Source organism: Lissotriton helveticus, chromosome 7, assembly GCF_964261635.1.
Source record: "Lissotriton helveticus chromosome 7, aLisHel1.1, whole genome shotgun sequence".
Classification (NCBI taxonomy): domain Eukaryota; kingdom Metazoa; phylum Chordata; class Amphibia; order Caudata; family Salamandridae; genus Lissotriton; species Lissotriton helveticus.
This window is the reverse complement of record NC_136068.1, coordinates 1,184,983,793-1,185,003,326: the sequence shown is the minus strand read 5'-3', so window position 1 is coordinate 1,185,003,326 and position 19,534 is coordinate 1,184,983,793. Positions and strand designations below refer to the sequence as shown.

General features: G+C 51.1%; 1 protein-coding gene across 5 annotated transcripts in view; it reads right to left on the bottom strand.

Annotated features, from left to right (window-relative positions):
• BPTF (bromodomain PHD finger transcription factor) overlaps positions 1-19,534 on the bottom strand; it is a 1,855,127-nt gene that overhangs the window by 248,138 nt on the left and 1,587,455 nt on the right. For all 5 annotated transcript variants that reach the window (XR_013598794.1, XM_078654332.1, XM_078654328.1 and 2 more), the window contains exon 26: positions 9,532-9,757. Coding sequence is in view for 4 of the 5 variants with exons in the window: in XM_078654332.1 (XP_078510458.1) it covers positions 9,532-9,757 (226 nt within the window). In the remaining variant the exon portion in view is untranslated. The remainder of the gene's footprint in view (positions 1-9,531; positions 9,758-19,534) is intronic.

The window sequence follows — 19,534 nt, the reverse complement described above, 5'->3', positions numbered from 1 at the left end:
TTTCTGCGTTCTCATTGCGGGGATAGGATTTGGAGTAGTACCATTCGAGATAGTGTATTGTCATCAGTACAACTACCTTCTTACACGTTATTGTTGTAGAGACTGTGAATAGAACAGACTATTCGATCTACGAGTGTGGAAAGAGTTTCCTTTTTTGCATAAACACTAGTGTGTCACGAATCGGATTCCTTCTCCAAAAGGAGGAAACACACTTTTCTAACAGGAAATTGTGAAAAGGGTGAATTCAACCTATTCTGTCTTTTGTTCAGTTTATGATTCTTATATCATTTCTTCATTATCCTGCACTTTGTATTTTTAACTATACAGGGGAGACGCTATCGGGTTCTTGAGCATGGGAATAGTGCTAGCCTAAAGAAGAACACTGTAATTGAGTGGTAGGTGGATAGTAATGAGGAAGTAATATTGTTTCTTGTGTATTCAAGTGTTCATTGTGTTCCTATATGCTTATTATTTCAGTTGGCTTCCTTTCCCAGTCAAGGCCCTCACCATTCCTCCCCAAATACAAAGATCTATATATTTCCTGCACAGGTAGGGGAATAGAATAAGGTTGTGGGTAATAGGAAGGATTGTAGGATATTCCTTTGTGGGGTTCTAGGGGGGTGTTTGCTAATTTGTTGTTCTTGTCATTTCAGATCTCCCTCCCAGCTGTCCCCTTCCTTTCCCGCCTCACGGGACGATCTTGGTAGTCTGTTTTGCTTGTTTCAGACTCTGAGAGAGTTGTGTGGGGGTGGTTATAGGACAATCTGCAGAGCCCCGAAGAGAACTAATACCTGACCTGACAGACTTATCGGCCCACGATTGTTCTTCTCTTCTTGGCTGTGTTGATTATATCATGGCCTCTATAGACGACGTCTTGGCAGCATTAGTGTTAGTGCAGACGGAGCTAGCGGCCTCCAACAGGGAGGTGGCGGCCTCTAGAGCTGAAACGGCACAGTTGAGGGCCAGACTGGACCGGATGCAGGGGAACCCGTTTGATGCCGGGTCTAGTTCTACTCCCTCCACTTCGGTAGTGGTAGAAATACCTACACAGATACCTTTGGCACCTCCGGAGCGCTTTTATGGGGATAATAGAAAAGTGCAGGTGTTTATGACACAAGTGCTTTTGCACCTTATGTGCAAGCCCAAGATGTTTGCCACTAACCAGGCTAGAGTTGCTTTCCTCATCTCCTACTTAGGGGGGGAGGCGGCACAATGGGCAGTCCCTGTGGTTCGGCGAGATGATCCCCTCCTTTACGATTGGGACGAGTTTCAGAGCAGAGTTTGAAAAGACCTTTGATCGCCGAGCTGAAATTCACTGCAGACCGGGAGCTGCTAGTCCTGAAGCAAGGCACCTCTGACTTGGTAACCTACTTGAACAATTTTCGTCGTCTGGTTGCAGAAACGGACTGGCCGGAAATTAAGCAATCAGCCTTGTTTTATCAAGGACTAAACGAGGAGATGAAGGACGTATTGGCCCAGATAGATCCACAGCCTCGGTCTTGCTCGGCTTTGATCGAACTGACCTTGCGGTTAGATCACAGAATGCGTGAAAGAAAAGGCGACACTAAGAAAAAAGAACAGCCGGTTTTGCCTTATGATAAAGGGGGACAAGTAGAGAAGTCTGGGTCATCCTCGGAAAACATGGAGATTGGAGCTGTGAGAGCTGCTTTGACGCTACATGAAAAGGAACACCGTAGGAAGTTCGGTCTTTGTCTATACTGCGGCAAAAAAGGGCACTATTTGAAGGACTGTCCGGTGAAGCCCAAACCAGGAAAGAGCAGAGCAGGGCAAACCGTGGCAGGAAGCAGTGAGAAGAAGTCGGAAAACTCCAGTGCTTGAAGGCGAATGAAGGGGACCTATCAAGCCGGAATGTTATCCCTTCAATATTACCTGGCCGGGACCAGGGGAGTAACCATTTGTTTTTGGCCATGTCATTGGTTATAGGATCCGAAGTAAAAGACGTTAAAGCTATGGTGGATTCTGGTGCAACAGGATGTTTTATGGATTCTATGGAAGCAAAAAGATTGGGGGTAAGGCTAATTGAGAAACAACAGCCAGAAATGGTGTATGCTGTGGACGGTAGTGAATTGATCGCCGGTCCCATTAAGTTTCATACCCCTGAATATGAGCTCATCTATGAGGGAAAACATCATGAACAGTTGTCCTTCAATATAATTCAGGCACCCCAATATGGCGTTATTTTGGGGCTTCCCTGGTTACAACAACACGAACCAACCATACACTGGTCCACCAAGACAATACGGTTTACATCAGAGTATTGTCAGTTGCATTGTGTACTAGAGTCTGAAGGCCCTTCAAGGACCTTGGCTTTAATCCAGGGAATAGCCACTGCAGCCGAAAAAGAGGTAACCTTGCCACACTGTTATGCAGCATATGAAGATGTATTCAGTGAAGTTCAGGCCGCAGAGCTCCCACCGCATCGAGCCTACGACTGCCGAATAGACCTTCTCCCAGGATCGGTGGTACCAAATGGACGACTCTACGCACTAACTGTGCCCGAAAATGAATACTTACGGGAATACCTGGATAAATACCTGGCCATAGGGTATATACGGCCCTCAAGATCACCTGCAGCATCGCCGTTGTTTTTCATACCTAAGGCTAATGGATAAAAGAGGTGCTGTATTGATTATAGGGCCTTAAATACCATTACGATTAAGAGTCAGTTTCTCCTGCCTCTGATTCCGGTGTTGCTAGAACAAGTCCGTTCCGCCACCATTTACACAAAACTCGATTTGCGTGGTGCATATCACCTTGTGCGTATTCGACAGGGCGATGAATGGAAGACGGCCTTCAAGACGCGGTACGGGATTCTTTGAATATCTTGTAATGCCCTTTGGGCTTTGTAACGCCCCGGCCGCCTTCCAGTTCTTTATCAATGAAGTGCTGAGGGAGTACCTTGACAGGTTTGTGGTCGTATATATAGACGACATTTTGGTGTATTCCAACACCACCAAAGAACATGTAACACAATCGAGCTAAGTACTTCAAGCCTTGCGACAACACCAGTTGTATTGTAAGATTACGAAATGCGAATTCCATGTGACTACGGTGGAGTTCTTAGGGGTAATGCTCACTCCCTCGGCTCAAGTCATGGCTGAGAGGAAGGTAAAGGCTATACAGGAGTGGCCTCGTCCGAACACGGTGAAAGACATCCAGTGTTTACTGGGATTCGCCAATTTTTACCGGCGATTCATTTGTGGATTTTCGGCTCTGGTAACACCTTTGACCCGTCTTACAAGAAAAAATGTTCTGTTTGTTTGGGATTCGAAAGCACAAAGAGCGTTTGATGGGTTGAAGGAAGCTTTCTCTTCGGCGCCTGTATTGACCCATGCGGACCCTGATCTCCCATTTGTGTTGGAGGCTGATGCATCCGAAGTGGCAGTAGGAGCCGTATTGTCGCAAAGAGAGGAAGTCACCGGAGTGTTACACCCCATCGCTTTTATGTCAAGAAAACTCAGTCCCGCTGAGAAGAATTACACCATCGCGGAAAAAGAATTGTTGGCCATCCGTGATGCATTTGTGGAATGGAGACACTGGCTGCTGGGTGCTGCCCATAGGGTGACGGTCTACACGGACCACAGGAACCTTCAGTTTTTACGTGCGGCCCGTCACCTTACGCCAAGACAACTGCGCTGGATGTTGTTCTTCGAAGAATATCAATTCATCGTTACGTTTCGACCAGGCAGTGAGAATAAAAAGGCGGACGCCTTAACGAGACAAGAGAATCCTGCGATGCATGCTGTAACACCGAGCAGGTCCATCATTGATCCAGCCAACGTTGTGGGTGTAACTCAGATGGGGGATTTTTTGCAGGAGGTACGTAAAGGAATACAATCCTGTGTGTTGAGAACATGGCTTCGACATCATCCGGAATGGAGATTGAGACACGGAGTGCCTATGAGGGGATCTCAAGTGCTGGTTCCAACAAGGTCTCTGCAACGAACTGTATTTGCATGGTGTCATGAAGCACCTTGTGCCGGTCATATGGGAGCTGGGAAAACCCTTGAAAAAGCATTGAGGCAGTTCTGGTGGCCTTCGATAAGGTGTGATTTACTGCAATGGGGAAAAAAGTGCACGATCTGCGCCCAGATGAAATCCGACCATCAACGACCACAGGGACTGTTACATCCTTTGCCTACCCCCGAAACACCATGGGAGAGGTTTTCGGTCGACTTTATTGTCGGACTCCCTAAAGATCAAGGAAAGACAGCTATACTGGTGGTGGTAGACTATCTGACCAAGATGGGGCATTTTGTGGCATGTAATCAGGTCCCCACGGCTGGTCGTTTGGCACATCTCCTTCTGGAGAATGTCGTCAGGATACATGGTCTACCCAGAGTGATAGTGTCCGACAGGGGGGCTCAATTCACTGCCCGATTTTGGAAGACGTGGCGTTCTGCCTTGCAGGTATCCCCTTCCTTGTCTACCAGCTTTCATCCCCAGACTGATGGCCAGACCGAAAGACTTAATCAGACCCTGAAGCAGTATCTGCGATGCTATGTCCAGACTAACACAGACGCATGGGTGGATTGGTTGTGGGTGGCCGAGGTGGCATATCACAGCACACAGCATTCCTCCACGCTTCATTCCCCTTTTTTCTGTATGTATGGTCACCACCCTAGAGTCAGTCCCTTGTTGCTACCGAATGACAATGTTAAGCTGCCAGACGTCAGGGCCAGATTGCTGCGCATACGCCGAGTACTTTCGGAGACGCGCAGAAATCTTGTCCAGGCTAAATCAAAGTACAAGCTACAGGCGGATAAACATCGTAGGCCTTGCCCAGAGTACAAAAAGGGGGATTTGGTGTGGTTGTCTACACGGAACATCAGGTTCAGGAAACACAGTGTGTTCAATCCTCGGTTCATTGGGCCATTTCGGGTTGAGAAACACGTGACTCCTGTGTCAGTTAGATTGAGATTGCCTGCCCATCTACGAATCCACCCTGTCTTTCATGTGTCCTTGTTGAAGCCCTCTTTTTGTCCTGTTCGACGGGCTCCATCACCGATCTGGGTTCAGCAGGACCGTGAATATGAGGTTCGGGAGGTTCTTGATTCTAGATGGGTGAGGGGACGTCTTCAATACCTGATTTTTTGCATAAACACTAGTGTGTCACGAATCGGATTCCTTCCCCAAAAGGAGGAAACACACTTTTCTAACAGGAAACAGTGACAAGGGTGAATTCAACCTATTCTGTCTTTTGTTCAGTTTATGATTCTTATATCATTTCTTCATTATCCTGCACTTTGTATTTTTAACTATACAGGGGAGACGCTATCGGGTTCTTGAGCATGGGAATAGTGCTAGCCTAAAGAAGAACACTGTAATTGAGTGGTAGGTGGATAGTAATGAGGAAGTAATATTGTTTCTTGTGTATTCAAGTGTTCATTGTGTTCCTATATGCTTATTATTTCAGTTGGCTTCCTTTCCCAGTCAAGGCCCTCACCATTCCTCCCCAAATACAAAGATCTATATATTTCCTGCACAGGTAGGGGAATAGAATGAGGTTGTGGGTAATAGGAAGGATTGTAGGATATTCCTTTGTGAGGTCCTAGGGGGGTGTTTGCTAATTTGTTGTTCTTGTCATTTCAGATCTCCCTCCCAGCTGTCCCCTTCCTTTCCCGCCTCACGGGACGATCTTGGTAGTCTGTTTTGCTTGTTTCAGACTCTGAGAGAGTTGTGTGGGGGAGGTTATAGGACAATCTGCACAGCCCCGAAGAGAACTAACGTCTGACCTGACACCCCCGACATGCGGTGGTATTGGGGTGGCTTAGCTGGAGGAGTAGTCTAGAAGGGGAGGGAGTAGCCCCTTCGGACTATCTGTAAAACCCACCTGTCTGAAATGATGGTGCGCCAGTGGGGGAGGTGATGGCGCATCCTGGTGCCCACTGGCATTTGATGGGCCTGAAAGACCGAACTAGGAAGGTTTTGGGGCAGTGGTGGCTGGAGTGGAAGTGGACTGACCCACCCGCTGGCCCCCTGACCCGCCTCTGCGGGTCCCATGTTTGCGGGCAAGCTAAGATTGCTGCTGCTGCGGCCTGTGGCTCTCAAGCGAACGTGCTAGGGCGCTCCTTCCGTGGCCACGAAAAGCAGAAGGTGGAGGAGGGCGAGTGGCTGAAAGGCCCAAGGACTTGGCCGTAGCCCACGAGTCCTTAAAACGCTCCAACGCACTATCTGCCTTGTTGCCAAAAAGGCAAATGCCATCAACTGGCAGGTCCATCAGGGTATTCTGGACAACCCCCAAGAAGCCAGTAGTCCTCAGCCAGGCGTGGCGGCGGAGTGCCACTGTCATGGAAATCGCTAGACCAGCAAGTCGGCTGTGTCAAGGCCACATTGTATTGTGAACTTGGCTGCATCTCTCCCCTCAGCAATAGCTTGAGAGACCACTGTCTGAGCCTCCCCCGGACACTGAGGAGGCACCTGCGCAACCGTATCCCACACAGAGTGGGAATAACGGCCCAAGAGGCATGCTGTGCTCACAGACCACAACGATACAAAAGGGGATGATGGACGGAGCGTTTGAGCAAATCAAACACTCACCCCCAGTCAACTGATCTGGGTTTAATCAATCACCATTCTTTAGCTCACTCAGCCACCCCAGTTCAGATATGGCCATATGCAAATCAGTCTGACCCTGTGCCTTAGGGGAACAGTCCAGCCCGAACTGCCAAGCCATGTCTTCCCTGGACCGGAAACAAGCATCCTGGGACCGGTTTCGGATTCATAATCCTCATCAGCCAGGCTATCTTGAATCCAGTGGCCAAGTGAGCAAGGGACTCACGTATGAGCATACCCTGCCACACTTAGGGCGAACAAAGCGATACAAAAGAGGATGATAGACGGAGCGTTTGAGCAAATCAAACACTCACCCCCAGTCAACTGATCTGGGTTTAATCCATCACCATTCTTTAGCTCATTCAGCCACCCCAGTTCAAACATGGCCATATGCAAATCAGCCTGACCCTGTGCCTTAGGGGAACAGTCCAGCCCGAACGGCCAAGCCATGTCTTCCCTGGACCGGAAACAAGTATCCTGGGATCGGTTTCGGATTCATAATCCTCATCAGTCAGGCTATCTTGAATCCAATGGCCAAGTGAGCAAGGGACTCACGTCTGAGCATACCCTGCCACACTTAGGGCGAACAAAGCGATACAAAAGGGGATGATGGACGGAGCGTTTGAGCAAATCAAACACTCACCCCCAGTCAACTGATCTGGGTTTAATCCATCACCATTCTTTAGCTCACTCAGCCACCCCAGTTTAGACATGGTCATATGCAAATCAGTCTGACCCTGTGCCTTAGGGGAACAGTCCAGCCCGAACTGCCAAGCCATGTCTTCTCTGGACCGGAAATAAGCATCCTGGGACTGGTTTCGGATTCATAATCCTCATCAGCCAGGCTATCTTGAATCCAGTGGCCAAGTGAGCAAGGGACTCACGTCTGAGCATACCCTGCCACACTTAGGACGAACAAAGCGATACAAAAGGGGATGATGGACGGAGCGTTTGATGAAATCAAACACAGACCACAGCCCTGAAATGGAGGAAGAAAAAATCTTCTTCCCAAATTGTTCCAGTCTCTTGGATTCCCTGTCCGGGTGTGCGGTAGGGAATGTGCTCTGGGATGTTGAGGCTTGGTCAACCAAGCTCTTAGGGTCCATGTTGGAGCTGAGACCGGGGGGGCGATGCCGTCCGGTGCAACGGGAGACGTCGGAGGTGATCACGGAGTGGTTGACGTCAGTGGACGTGAATCCAGGGCTGGATCCTTGGGGGCCCTGAGGCTCCAAGGCCAGAGCCGACAGCGATGCCAGACCCGCCAACAGTGAAGCGAGAGGGACCCCAGTCGGGCCCGCGGGGCCTGAAGGTGCGCCGGCAGGGCCTGACAACCCAAAGAGGCTGACTGACCCAGAAAGGGTGGGTAGGCAGATGGAGACACCATAGGCTCCGCCAGAGCCACGGGGAGGCTCAGCTGTGTCGCAAGAGGGGAAGTAATTGAGCGATGACGCTTCTTCAACTTCTTGTGCTTCGTCTTACCTGACCCCGAGTGCGAAGACTTCGATCCCGACGAACGATGGTGATGAGCGGCGCGGAGCCGACTGCCGGACTTCAAGCAACTTTCGGGACCGCTCCCGCAAAGTCTTCGGCGCCAAGGCCCGGCAGTCGATTCACGACTTGGGGTTGTGGTCGCGTCCCAGACTGTAGAGAGACTCGCGGTGCGGGTCCGTCACTGACATCATCCGATGACAGTGCCCGCAAGCCTTGAAACCGGGCATCCCTACGACACCAGAAGTCGACACTCCGGTTGCTTGCGTGGAAAAAGAAAGAACTTACGTCAGTGCGCGAGGGCGTCGTCTAAGTAGATGCTGCAACGTAATCTCGGCGGCCAGGACGCCAACGACAGAGCCACACAACGCCACCTTCCGATGCGCAGAGGTACTGCTGACGAAAACTTTCCGGATCTAGTCTGATGCCTGGGGGTAATTCTAAGCAAAGGAATCTATCACTATGTGTTTCTTTCAGATTAGATCCGCACAACACCACCTACTGGTGTGCAAGAATACTGCTCCAAAACTCTCTTAGCGGAGCCCATTGTCACACATCAGACTTGGATGAACGGACTTTCCACAGAAGGGTTTGACAACAATTTCAGATTACATGCAGTCTCCTGGATCTTAGAAAGGTTCTTTCATAATCAGTCAGAACAGGCTTTATTAATGCCTTGCTGAAAAGTATATGGAGCGTTGAAACTTTAGATTAAGGATTAAAGATCAAAATGTTAGATTCTGCTTCCGGAGTGTGTAGTCAACTCCGATGCTTCTGCTGTTATGTAGATCACCTTTGTGAACAAAGAGTGTGCCTCGGAAAAAGACCCACAGGGGTAAGGGATATTCGTTTCTGGAGAGGAATCCAACGCAGTGCATATTAGAAATCCATGTAGAAGCGGTCTCAGGAACCAGTATGACGTTGAGGATATTCATTAGGTGGGGGGATCTGTGAGAAATGTATACATTAGTATGACATCCCAGAAAATTAATCTTGATGCAAGTTTCAGGTGTTGCTGGACCGGAGGGACAACCAAAGTGAGGGCAAAAGCATGAAAGGGCACACAATGGGGAATAGATTAAGAAGATTGTTCCAATGACAAAATATGAAATAAAAAAAAGGCAATGCATGAAAGTTTACATCATTTTGGAACATTGACAAACCGGATACGAGTACCTTTTGCGACAGATGTTTTTCACTGCTTCAGTTGTTCAAAAACTTAGAGGCACTTTCTTTGAGTGCATGGATGTCTACAGCACCTACAATTACCCCCCCCCACTCACTTTCTTTGTGAAGGAAAGTAAGCAGTATTGTGAGCTTCAGCAGTTAGGTACTATACACAAAGAATATCACATTCACAGGATCTTATCTGTTTTAGCATTGCGGGACTGAGTATAGCTGGGAGAGTGCAACTAATTTAGGGAGAAGGAAACAAATAAAGAAAAAAAATAAAACCAACTAGCTCACCTGCACTTCTATCTGTAGATCTTTGTCTAAAAGCGCTCTTTTCTTTAGTATCTCAGCTTTGAGTTGCTCTTTATGCTTGAAAAGCAGAGCGGACAGTTTGGTAGCATTCTGTTTGCACCTTTTCTGTTCAACATTTTCTTCTCGTTTCCTTTTTTTTGCCGCCTGTTTTTCTTCTTTGTCAATCTTGTCCAAAATATACTTCATCACCTGGTTGCACACAATCATTCTGGTGAAAAACAAGGTAGAACAAAGAAAGTCTTAGTGATAATTGCAAATTCTACAATGGCATATAGTGATGCTCAACTGAATACATCTGAATTCCTTAAACCTCTGCAAAAAACCTTGATCTATTCAGTAAGGGAAACAGCAATTACAACGCAGTCTGAACCACGCATGCCATTACTACGAAAACTTAACAACGCATGCATCTTTACCATGCAAGCCTTCACCATGAAGTTTTTTTTTTTTACAACAACTGCCTTCACAATGCAGGCCATTAACACACAAAATGTAAAAATAAAGGTAGGTGCATTATATGTATATATGCATCTGTAAATATATATATATATATATATATGCGTGTGCATTAGGGGAAGGGCGTTCTTAGGATTTAGGGTGGGTATTTGTTTTTGGAAGAGATGGGAATTTTTTAGGCTTTAGGGTGGGCATGTGTTTTAGGTGGAACGTTAGAGTTTAAGGTGGGCATGGTTTTTGTTGGAAATGGGATCCCCGGCTGGCCAGGGCTTTCGCCAAAGTCAGTCAGAGACCACCACACCCAAGTCAGGGCAAGGGAGTTACACGCCAAGATAACCCCTACTCACCCTCTAGGTAACGTGGCGCGAGCAGCAAGGCTAAACTTGGAGGCGATGTAGGCTAAGTATTTGCGCACGCACCCCAGCAACAACAGCCAAAGGCCCACCACAAAGGAAACTCCACACAAGGTTATATAAAAAATAGCCTTTGTATTACACCAAAACACATTAGATAAAACACACACTTTACAATGTGCCAGAGGCACGGGCAGAATTTACAGGGGATATGTACAAGACAGGGCCACCTGGACCACTGTCAGGAATCAGAAGTAACACTTTCAGAAATAGCACTTTTGCATGTAAAATCTTTAGCACAAAATGGCACACAACCAATATCTACTGGTAACCAGGATCTCACTAGCACCACCTGTACTAGGGAGAAAACAACCACCTATGTATTACAATACCTGTAGGGGTGTAAGAGGAAAACACATGATGCAATGCATAACATTCATTCAGAGGTGTAAAGAGGAAAACACATGATGCATCACAATACATTCAGAGGTGTAAAGGCACATGACGCATAATCAATACATTCAGAGGTGCAGAACAAATACCAACTTCCCCAAACTCACCAGTCACCACCGGTGACTGTCCCGGTGTCCCAATGTCAGGGCCTAAACGTGGCAGTTGCCCACAAAGTGCTGGGCAACTGGAGCAGGGAAAGTTAGCGCAAAGTTGGAGCTTCTCTGGGCTCAAAGAACCACCACTGTGGCACTGGTGAGCCTCTCTTAGGCTTTCTCACCAGCAAGGGGGGCTGCTGAGCCTCTCAGGGCTCCAGCAACAGAAAGGTACAGCCTCGCTGGGCTGGGGGGTCCCTCGCTCTGGGGACCCAAAGCAATAATGCTGGCCAAGAGCCTCGCAGGCTCTACGTAAAGAAATGCCCCACTGGTTGGGGCGAGCACACAGGGGGGGGGGCGGGCACCGACAATATGCCCCGACGCCCCCCTCTCTCGCAAATGGCCGCCGGAGCCCTTCGTGGACTCAATCCAGAATGCCCCCCAAGAGCCCTGCAGGCTCTAACCAACAAATGCCGCCTTTTCGAGCCTCTCAAGGCTTTGCAACAGAAAATGCCCCCAGAGCCTCTCTCAGGCTCCAACCAACAAATGCCGCCTTTTCGAGCCTCTCAAGGCTTCGTTGGAGTCCCCCTCCTGGGGACTCGGGAATCACTTGAGGCCCACTCGGGCCTCTTAGCACAAGGGACGCGCTCCGAAGGGGAGGGGCGGGCACTCACCGGTCTCTGGCGGCTGTAGCTCCTCTGCTTCGGGCGGCTCTGCACGGGAGCTCCCGCTCCTCGGGGGCTCCCTCCACACTTCTCCCTCCCTCTCCTGGGCTCTCCCTCGCTTAGGGAGCCTGGGAGGGGAGACAAGAAAAGACGCCGGCTTCCGCCCTCACCGGAGCGCGGGGTGGCCTCCCGTCCGCTTCCGGTTGCTTCTTTGTCCTGCCCCCGGCCTGCCTGACTTCCAGGTCGCGGCTGTGGGGGCGGGACTTCTGCCGGGCCGCGCTCGGATTGGCCGGCCGGCAGGAGCACTTCCGGGTCGTCGCGGGCAGCGCGGCGGCCCGTCTCCGGCACTTCTAGGCGGGGGCTTAATTAACCGATGGCTCCCTCGAGGTAAATTTAAAAACAGCGGCACATCACCGGGGCAATGCCGGGTGGGCACCGGCTTTCTTAAATAAATACTCCAATCGAGGTGGGCACTCGATCTGGCAGGCCAAGCGCTAGAGGGGCAATCACAGCGCTCCAGGCGCTATAATCAGAAAACAAAGCGCTTCCAAGCGCTAGAGGGCATAAAGCGCGCTCCTAGCGCTACAAACAGGATCAAGCGCTCCCAGGGGCAAGGACAGAGCACAAGTCCAGTTAGAAGTCCTTCAGGCAGGCAAGGGGGGGCAAGGCTGGGCCCAGAGCCAGCACACTGGGTCTCCAGGCAGGGAGACACCCCAAGTGGCGGTCCTCTGGCCCAGCGACAGCAGCAACAGCCCCCTCAGGATCCTGGAAGAGAACAACTTCAGTGGGGACACAGCCCCATTTTTATACAGTGCATTCCTTTGTCTGAGGGTGTAGAGTGGGGGCGGAACCAGTCGCAGCTGGTTCCTGAGTACTCTGTTTACCTCAACCACCCTCTCTATTCACTGGCAGGGCTTGGGTCATTAGACACACCACAGGGGGGCGGAGCCAGCATTGTGTGGGGAAAACCCAGCCCATCCAGGACACAGGTACACTCCTCCCACACATTACTCATGCAGATCTCCCACTCACCACCGGGCAGACCCATCCAGACTTCCTGGAGCCTGGCATGCCAGCCAGCTCCAGCCAATCACACGCCAGCACCCTCACAGCACACGTACAGCCATGTCTAGAAATGGCGCTTCGCTACTAGACACATACATGCTGCATACACCGTTGCGCAGCATTCACTCACACGAGTTCACACATACCAGACTCAAGCCTGTACACCCCACGCATCAGGAACTACCAGGGACACATACATTCCCCATGCATTCCTATGGGCGGGCAGGCCTAGCTCAGCACATGCACTCAGAGTGCGCACGCACTTTCCACTGGGACACAGTGAAAGTGCGCAGAATCCCTAAAATCACCATTGCCAGGTCACCATTTCACGCAAAAAGTCTAGGGGTGAACCTGCCCTAAGGGCCAAAGTCCAACATAACCCCCTTCCAGCCAAAACGCAGGGGAGACCAATCACCACCGTGATGGACTTCCCTGCTTGGGGCGATAGAACACGGACGCGGGCCCACAACTGCAGGGACACCCTCCTGTTCTACGCCACGGTGAACCCATGGGATTCCTTCTAAACACACTGTCTGGACCAACTGGGCTACCCCACTGGTACTCCCAAGTTGTCCGCGGCCAGGACCAGGCCCTGGGCCACCCAGGTGCCACTGGTCCATGCCAATTCGCAGAGTGGGGGGTAGTAACCCCTGGCACATAGGAGCCATTCTCCACTCTTCCTGTCTGCAAGACAGGACTAGACTGCCACTGGTACTCCAGCCTAGGGCCTACAACCTCAGGCGGACCAGGAGTCTCGGGGAAGGCTCTCCTCCCCCTACCTCTTCTCCTAGGGTTCCTCCTCCCTCTGCGAGGGGTACCCCTAGAACGCCATTCCAACCCAGGACTTATCCACTCAGGTTGCACCGGGGTCAGAGGTGGGCTCTCCCACCCTCTGCACCCCCTTCCAGAGGTCTGCCCTCTCCCACCTGGAGAAGTTCCTCTGGAAGAAGAACCGGTCAGGACACTGGTTACAGTCGTCCTACCCTTCAGGTCAGGCTGATCCTGAACCTGGCCTCCCAACCACTGGTCTAGAACCTTCGGTGGAACAATTGCCTGGCACTCCAGGACTTCTGGGGATTCACACGCAATCCCCCTGAGGCTAACAAATGTCACATCTGTTGCGTGACTGTCTGTCTGGCGCAGATCTCCCGCCCTCTGTCCACCTGACAGTGCGTGACGATCCCCCAGACCAGAAGTGTTGTTACCATGGTCACTACACGGGAACCTAGCCCAACTGGGTAGTCCCTGACCCACTGGTCCTTCCACTGGGGAACTCCCCCAATCACTCCTCACTCTGGACTCCTGTACCCTCCCTACCGGAGCGGTACTGCCAGACTCTAGAACCACAGGAGCTCTGGTTACAGACACTCCAGGTCCTCTACTCACTAGGAGATCCTCCTCAAGTGGACTAACAGGACAGCCTAGGTCCCCAACCTGGTGTTCCCTCAAGAAACCACCCAGGTTCTGAGACAGGGCTTCGGGCCTCTGGGGGCTCTCAGCCACCCACTGACTCCTGCTCCACTGAGCCAGGCAGTCAGCCCCTACACCCTTCTCACTAACCAGGGACCTAGCTGGGCTACACTGAGCCTCTTCCACCACGCTGGGCTGGAAGATCCCTGACCCACTACTTTTGGAGTCACTCACCAATGACTCTACAGAACCTCTGGTCCCTTCCCAGCGGTCTGCTTCCTCTGCCAGCTCACATGGTTCAGACAATCCACACCCTAACAGGTGTTGGCGCAACCCTGGTGAACAACAACTGAGCAACTGCTCTCTGAGAAGCATATCGAACAATAGGTCCCAATCACATTTCGTGGGCTCCCGTACCCAATCACACAGGGCTTCACAACAGTCATCCTCAAAGTCTTCCCAAGACTGATGAGACGGTTTCCTAAGGTTCCTAAACCTCAACCTATTCTCCTCCTCTGGGGAAACAGGAACCATACTCTGGGAACTGGGACTTTCTAGACTGAGATTTAAATAGCTGCCACCACTGGACCCAACCCTCCCTGGGCGATCCAGAAACTCAACACTGCGCGCAGGGGATAGTCTACCCTCCAGAGCTACTTCGCCTCTGGTGGAGGCCCTCTCAGCCTCCTCTATCCTTTCCTGCGCTAAGACCCTCTCGGTCTCTAGCTGTTGCTTCTTAACCTCCAGCTGTTGCTTTCTAATGCCCAGCTGTGCCATAGCCTGGGCATGCTCCAACCTGAGCTTTTCTAAAGCCAGCTGGTGCTCCCTTTCTCTCCTCCTATCTTCCAGCTCCTCTGGGGACAGGGAAAGGGATGAGGCGCTGCCTCCTAAACTGGACCCAGCAAGGGACTCCCTATCTATGGGGTCCTCACTATCTGCTGGCGTCCCTGTGCTATCATCTTCTCCCTCCTCCTCAGACTCTTCAGGGCTCCCCTCTGACCCACCACCCTCATGGTGTGAGACCCGGGCCCTCTCCGCACTGTGCTCACGCTCCCAGTCATCCTTCTCCCATTGGATTAGGTTACCCCTAAGTTGGGACTGGGTGTCTGACTCATTCACTGCAATGTCTCTCTCTTCGCAAAACTCTCTCAGTTCATGCAAAAACAGACCCCAGACATTAAAAGCAGACTCCATCTTGGCAAGATGCTCACAGACACGTGCAACACAGGGGACTTAACAATCTGAAGTAAGAGTACACAATTCCAAAACTTCAACAATCTCCTTATCAAAGAGAACTCATACTCATGCGTCCAGGAAAACACACCATTCATCCACACACACCCTCCCCTCGGATCGGTAAGGCAGTTTCTACCACCCCTGACTTCTCAACCTGACCAAAAGCGACACAGGTACCAAACTCTGGAAGCAGGGCGGGGGACAAATGTACTGAACACACTCAAATGACACTCTTCAGGAGAAGAAACAATGGAATTTCAAAAACAATCCCCTAAAATGTGGTCATCTAAAATGCAGAGTTTTGTGGTGCAGCCAGCTGCTACTAAGGTACAAGGCAAACACAAATCCTTATCCCGCCGCTTGCCGCCAATGTTGGAAATGGGATCCCCGGCTGGCCAGGGCTTTCGCCAAAGTCAGTCAGAGACCACCACACCCAAGTCAGGGCAAGGGAGTTACACGCCAAGATAACCCCTACTCACCCTCTAGGTAACGTGGCGCGAGCAGCAAGGCTAAACTTGGAGGCGATGTAGGCTAAGTATTTGCGCACGCACCCCAGCAACAACAGCCAAAGGCCCACCACAAAGGAAACTCCACACAAGGTTATATAAAAAATAGCCTTTGTATTACACCAAAACACATTAGATAAAACACACACTTTACAATGTGCCAGAGGCACGGGCAGAATTTACAGGGGATATGTACAAGACAGGGCCACCTGGACCACTGTCAGGAATCAGAAGTAACACTTTCAGAAATAGCACTTTTGCATGTAAAATCTTTAGCACAAAATGGCACACAACCAATATCTACTGGTAACCAGGATCTCACTAGCACCACCTGTACTAGGGAGAAAACAACCACCTATGTATTACAATACCTGTAGGGGTGTAAGAGGAAAACACATGATGCAATGCATAACATTCATTCAGAGGTGTAAAGAGGAAAACACATGATGCATCACAATACATTCAGAGGTGTAAAGGCACATGACGCATAATCAATACATTCAGAGGTGCAGAACAAATACCAACTTCCCCAAACTCACCAGTCACCACCGGTGACTGTCCCGGTGTCCCAATGTCAGGGCCTAAACGTGGCAGTTGCCCACAAAGTGCTGGGCAACTGGAGCAGGGAAAGTTAGCGCAAAGTTGGAGCTTCTCTGGGCTCAAAGAACCACCACTGTGGCACTGGTGAGCCTCTCTTAGGCTTTCTCACCAGCAAGGGGGGCTGCTGAGCCTCTCAGGGCTCCAGCAACAGAAAGGTACAGCCTCGCTGGGCTGGGGGGTCCCTCGCTCTGGGGACCCAAAGCAATAATGCTGGCCAAGAGCCTCGCAGGCTCTACGTAAAGAAATGCCCCACTGGTTGGGGCGAGCACACAGGGGGGGGGGCGGGCACCGACAATATGCCCCGACGCCCCCCTCTCTCGCAAATGGCCGCCGGAGCCCTTCGTGGACTCAATCCAGAATGCCCCCCAAGAGCCCTGCAGGCTCTAACCAACAAATGCCGCCTTTTCGAGCCTCTCAAGGCTTTGCAACAGAAAATGCCCCCAGAGCCTCTCTCAGGCTCCAACCAACAAATGCCGCCTTTTCGAGCCTCTCAAGGCTTCGTTGGAGTCCCCCTCCTGGGGACTCGGGAATCACTTGAGGCCCACTCGGGCCTCTTAGCACAAGGGACGCGCTCCGAAGGGGAGGGGCGGGCACTCACCGGTCTCTGGCGGCTGTAGCTCCTCTGCTTCGGGCGGCTCTGCACGGGAGCTCCCGCTCCTCGGGGGCTCCCTCCACACTTCTCCCTCCCTCTCCTGGGCTCTCCCTCGCTTAGGGAGCCTGGGAGGGGAGACAAGAAAAGACGCCGGCTTCCGCCCTCACCGGAGCGCGGGGTGGCCTCCCGTCCGCTTCCGGTTGCTTCTTTGTCCTGCCCCCGGCCTGCCTGACTTCCAGGTCGCGGCTGTGGGGGCGGGACTTCTGCCGGGCCGCGCTCGGATTGGCCGGCCGGCAGGAGCACTTCCGGGTCGTCGCGGGCAGCGCGGCGGCCCGTCTCCGGCACTTCTAGGCGGGGGCTTAATTAACCGATGGCTCCCTCGAGGTAAATTTAAAAACAGCGGCACATCACCGGGGCAATGCCGGGTGGGCACCGGCTTTCTTAAATAAATACTCCAATCGAGGTGGGCACTCGATCTGGCAGGCCAAGCGCTAGAGGGGCAATCACAGCGCTCCAGGCGCTATAATCAGAAAACAAAGCGCTTCCAAGCGCTAGAGGGCATAAAGCGCGCTCCTAGCGCTACAAACAGGATCAAGCGCTCCCAGGGGCAAGGACAGAGCACAAGTCCAGTTAGAAGTCCTTCAGGCAGGCAAGGGGGGGCAAGGCTGGGCCCAGAGCCAGCACACTGGGTCTCCAGGCAGGGAGACACCCCAAGTGGCGGTCCTCTGGCCCAGCGACAGCAGCAACAGCCCCCTCAGGATCCTGGAAGAGAACAACTTCAGTGGGGACACAGCCCCATTTTTATACAGTGCATTCCTTTGTCTGAGGGTGTAGAGTGGGGGCGGAACCAGTCGCAGCTGGTTCCTGAGTACTCTGTTTACCTCAACCACCCTCTCTATTCACTGGCAGGGCTTGGGTCATTAGACACACCACAGGGGGGCGGAGCCAGCATTGTGTGGGGAAAACCCAGCCCATCCAGGACACAGGTACACTCCTCCCACACATTACTCATGCAGATCTCCCACTCACCACCGGGCAGACCCATCCAGACTTCCTGGAGCCTGGCATGCCAGCCAGCTCCAGCCAATCACACGCCAGCACCCTCACAGCACACGTACAGCCATGTCTAGAAATGGCGCTTCGCTACTAGACACATACATGCTGCATACACCGTTGCGCAGCATTCACTCACACGAGTTCACACATACCAGACTCAAGCCTGTACACCCCACGCATCAGGAACTACCAGGGACACATACATTCCCCATGCATTCCTATGGGCGGGCAGGCCTAGCTCAGCACATGCACTCAGAGTGCGCACGCACTTTCCACTGGGACACAGTGAAAGTGCGCAGAATCCCTAAAATCACCATTGCCAGGTCACCATTTCACGCAAAAAGTCTAGGGGTGAACCTGCCCTAAGGGCCAAAGTCCAACAGTTTTTTAGGTGGCAAGAGAATTTTTAGGTTTCAGGGTGGGTATGGGTTTTTGGGTGGCAAGATCATTTTTAGCGTCTATGGTATGTATGGGGTTTTGGGCGGCAAGGGAATTTTTAGGGTTTAGGGTGGATTTGGGTTTTTGGGTGGCAAGAGAATTTTTCACAGCGGCAGGGAAACAGACATTAGCCCTGCTTTCAGCAAGCAAGTACTTTAAGCAGAGAGTTTGCTACTCTCGGGCCCCCGCATCTTTATTTCAATATGCCCCTGGGACCTACCCACCCAGGGGCCTATATAAAACGAAGCGCAGGAGCCCAAGCTTCGAATAAAACGAAAAAAGAATTGGGCAGGAGTCGTGGATCCAATGCTTTTCCTATGCAAAACTAGGTCCTAACTATAACTACCTATTATCATGGATAGGGCAGCTTCCACGACCTTTAGATCGCGTTCTGTCTTTTATCCCAATCCCCCTCATGATAAGATAGATAAGTTTCATGAAATAGTCACCAAAGCCCTACTCAAATATAAACATCAGAACACATCTAAAGGCTCCCTACCTCAGAACTTATCAATCAGACAAAAGAACATTATTACGTCATTATCTAATGACACCGAGATTGTGATTCGCCCTGCTGATAAGAGTGGTAACATTGTGATTATGAGTAGACACATGTACATCACTGAGGCACGTAGACAGCTTGACAATCATAGATTTTACTGCACAATGAGAGCATTACGACCACATGGGAGAAACTTACTGAATGGCAGCGACAGGGCATTATCACATGGGAAGAATATCTCTTTTTGAAAAGAGATTATCCCAAGCTGCCTATTCTGTACCTCCTCCCCAAAGTACATAAAAACCTTGTGGTCCCCCCTGGTAGACCTATTGTATCATCCCATGGCAGTGTGTTTGAAAATATTTCCAAATATGTGGACCATTTCTTGAGGGAATATGTAACCACCTTACCATCCCATGTACAAGATACCAAAGATTTCTTATGTAAATTGGAGAACATCATATGGGATGATGGGTACATCCTCCTCACTCTTGACGTGAACTCTCTATATGTCATAATAGATCACGATCAGGGTATAACGGCCTGCACACATTTCTTGAA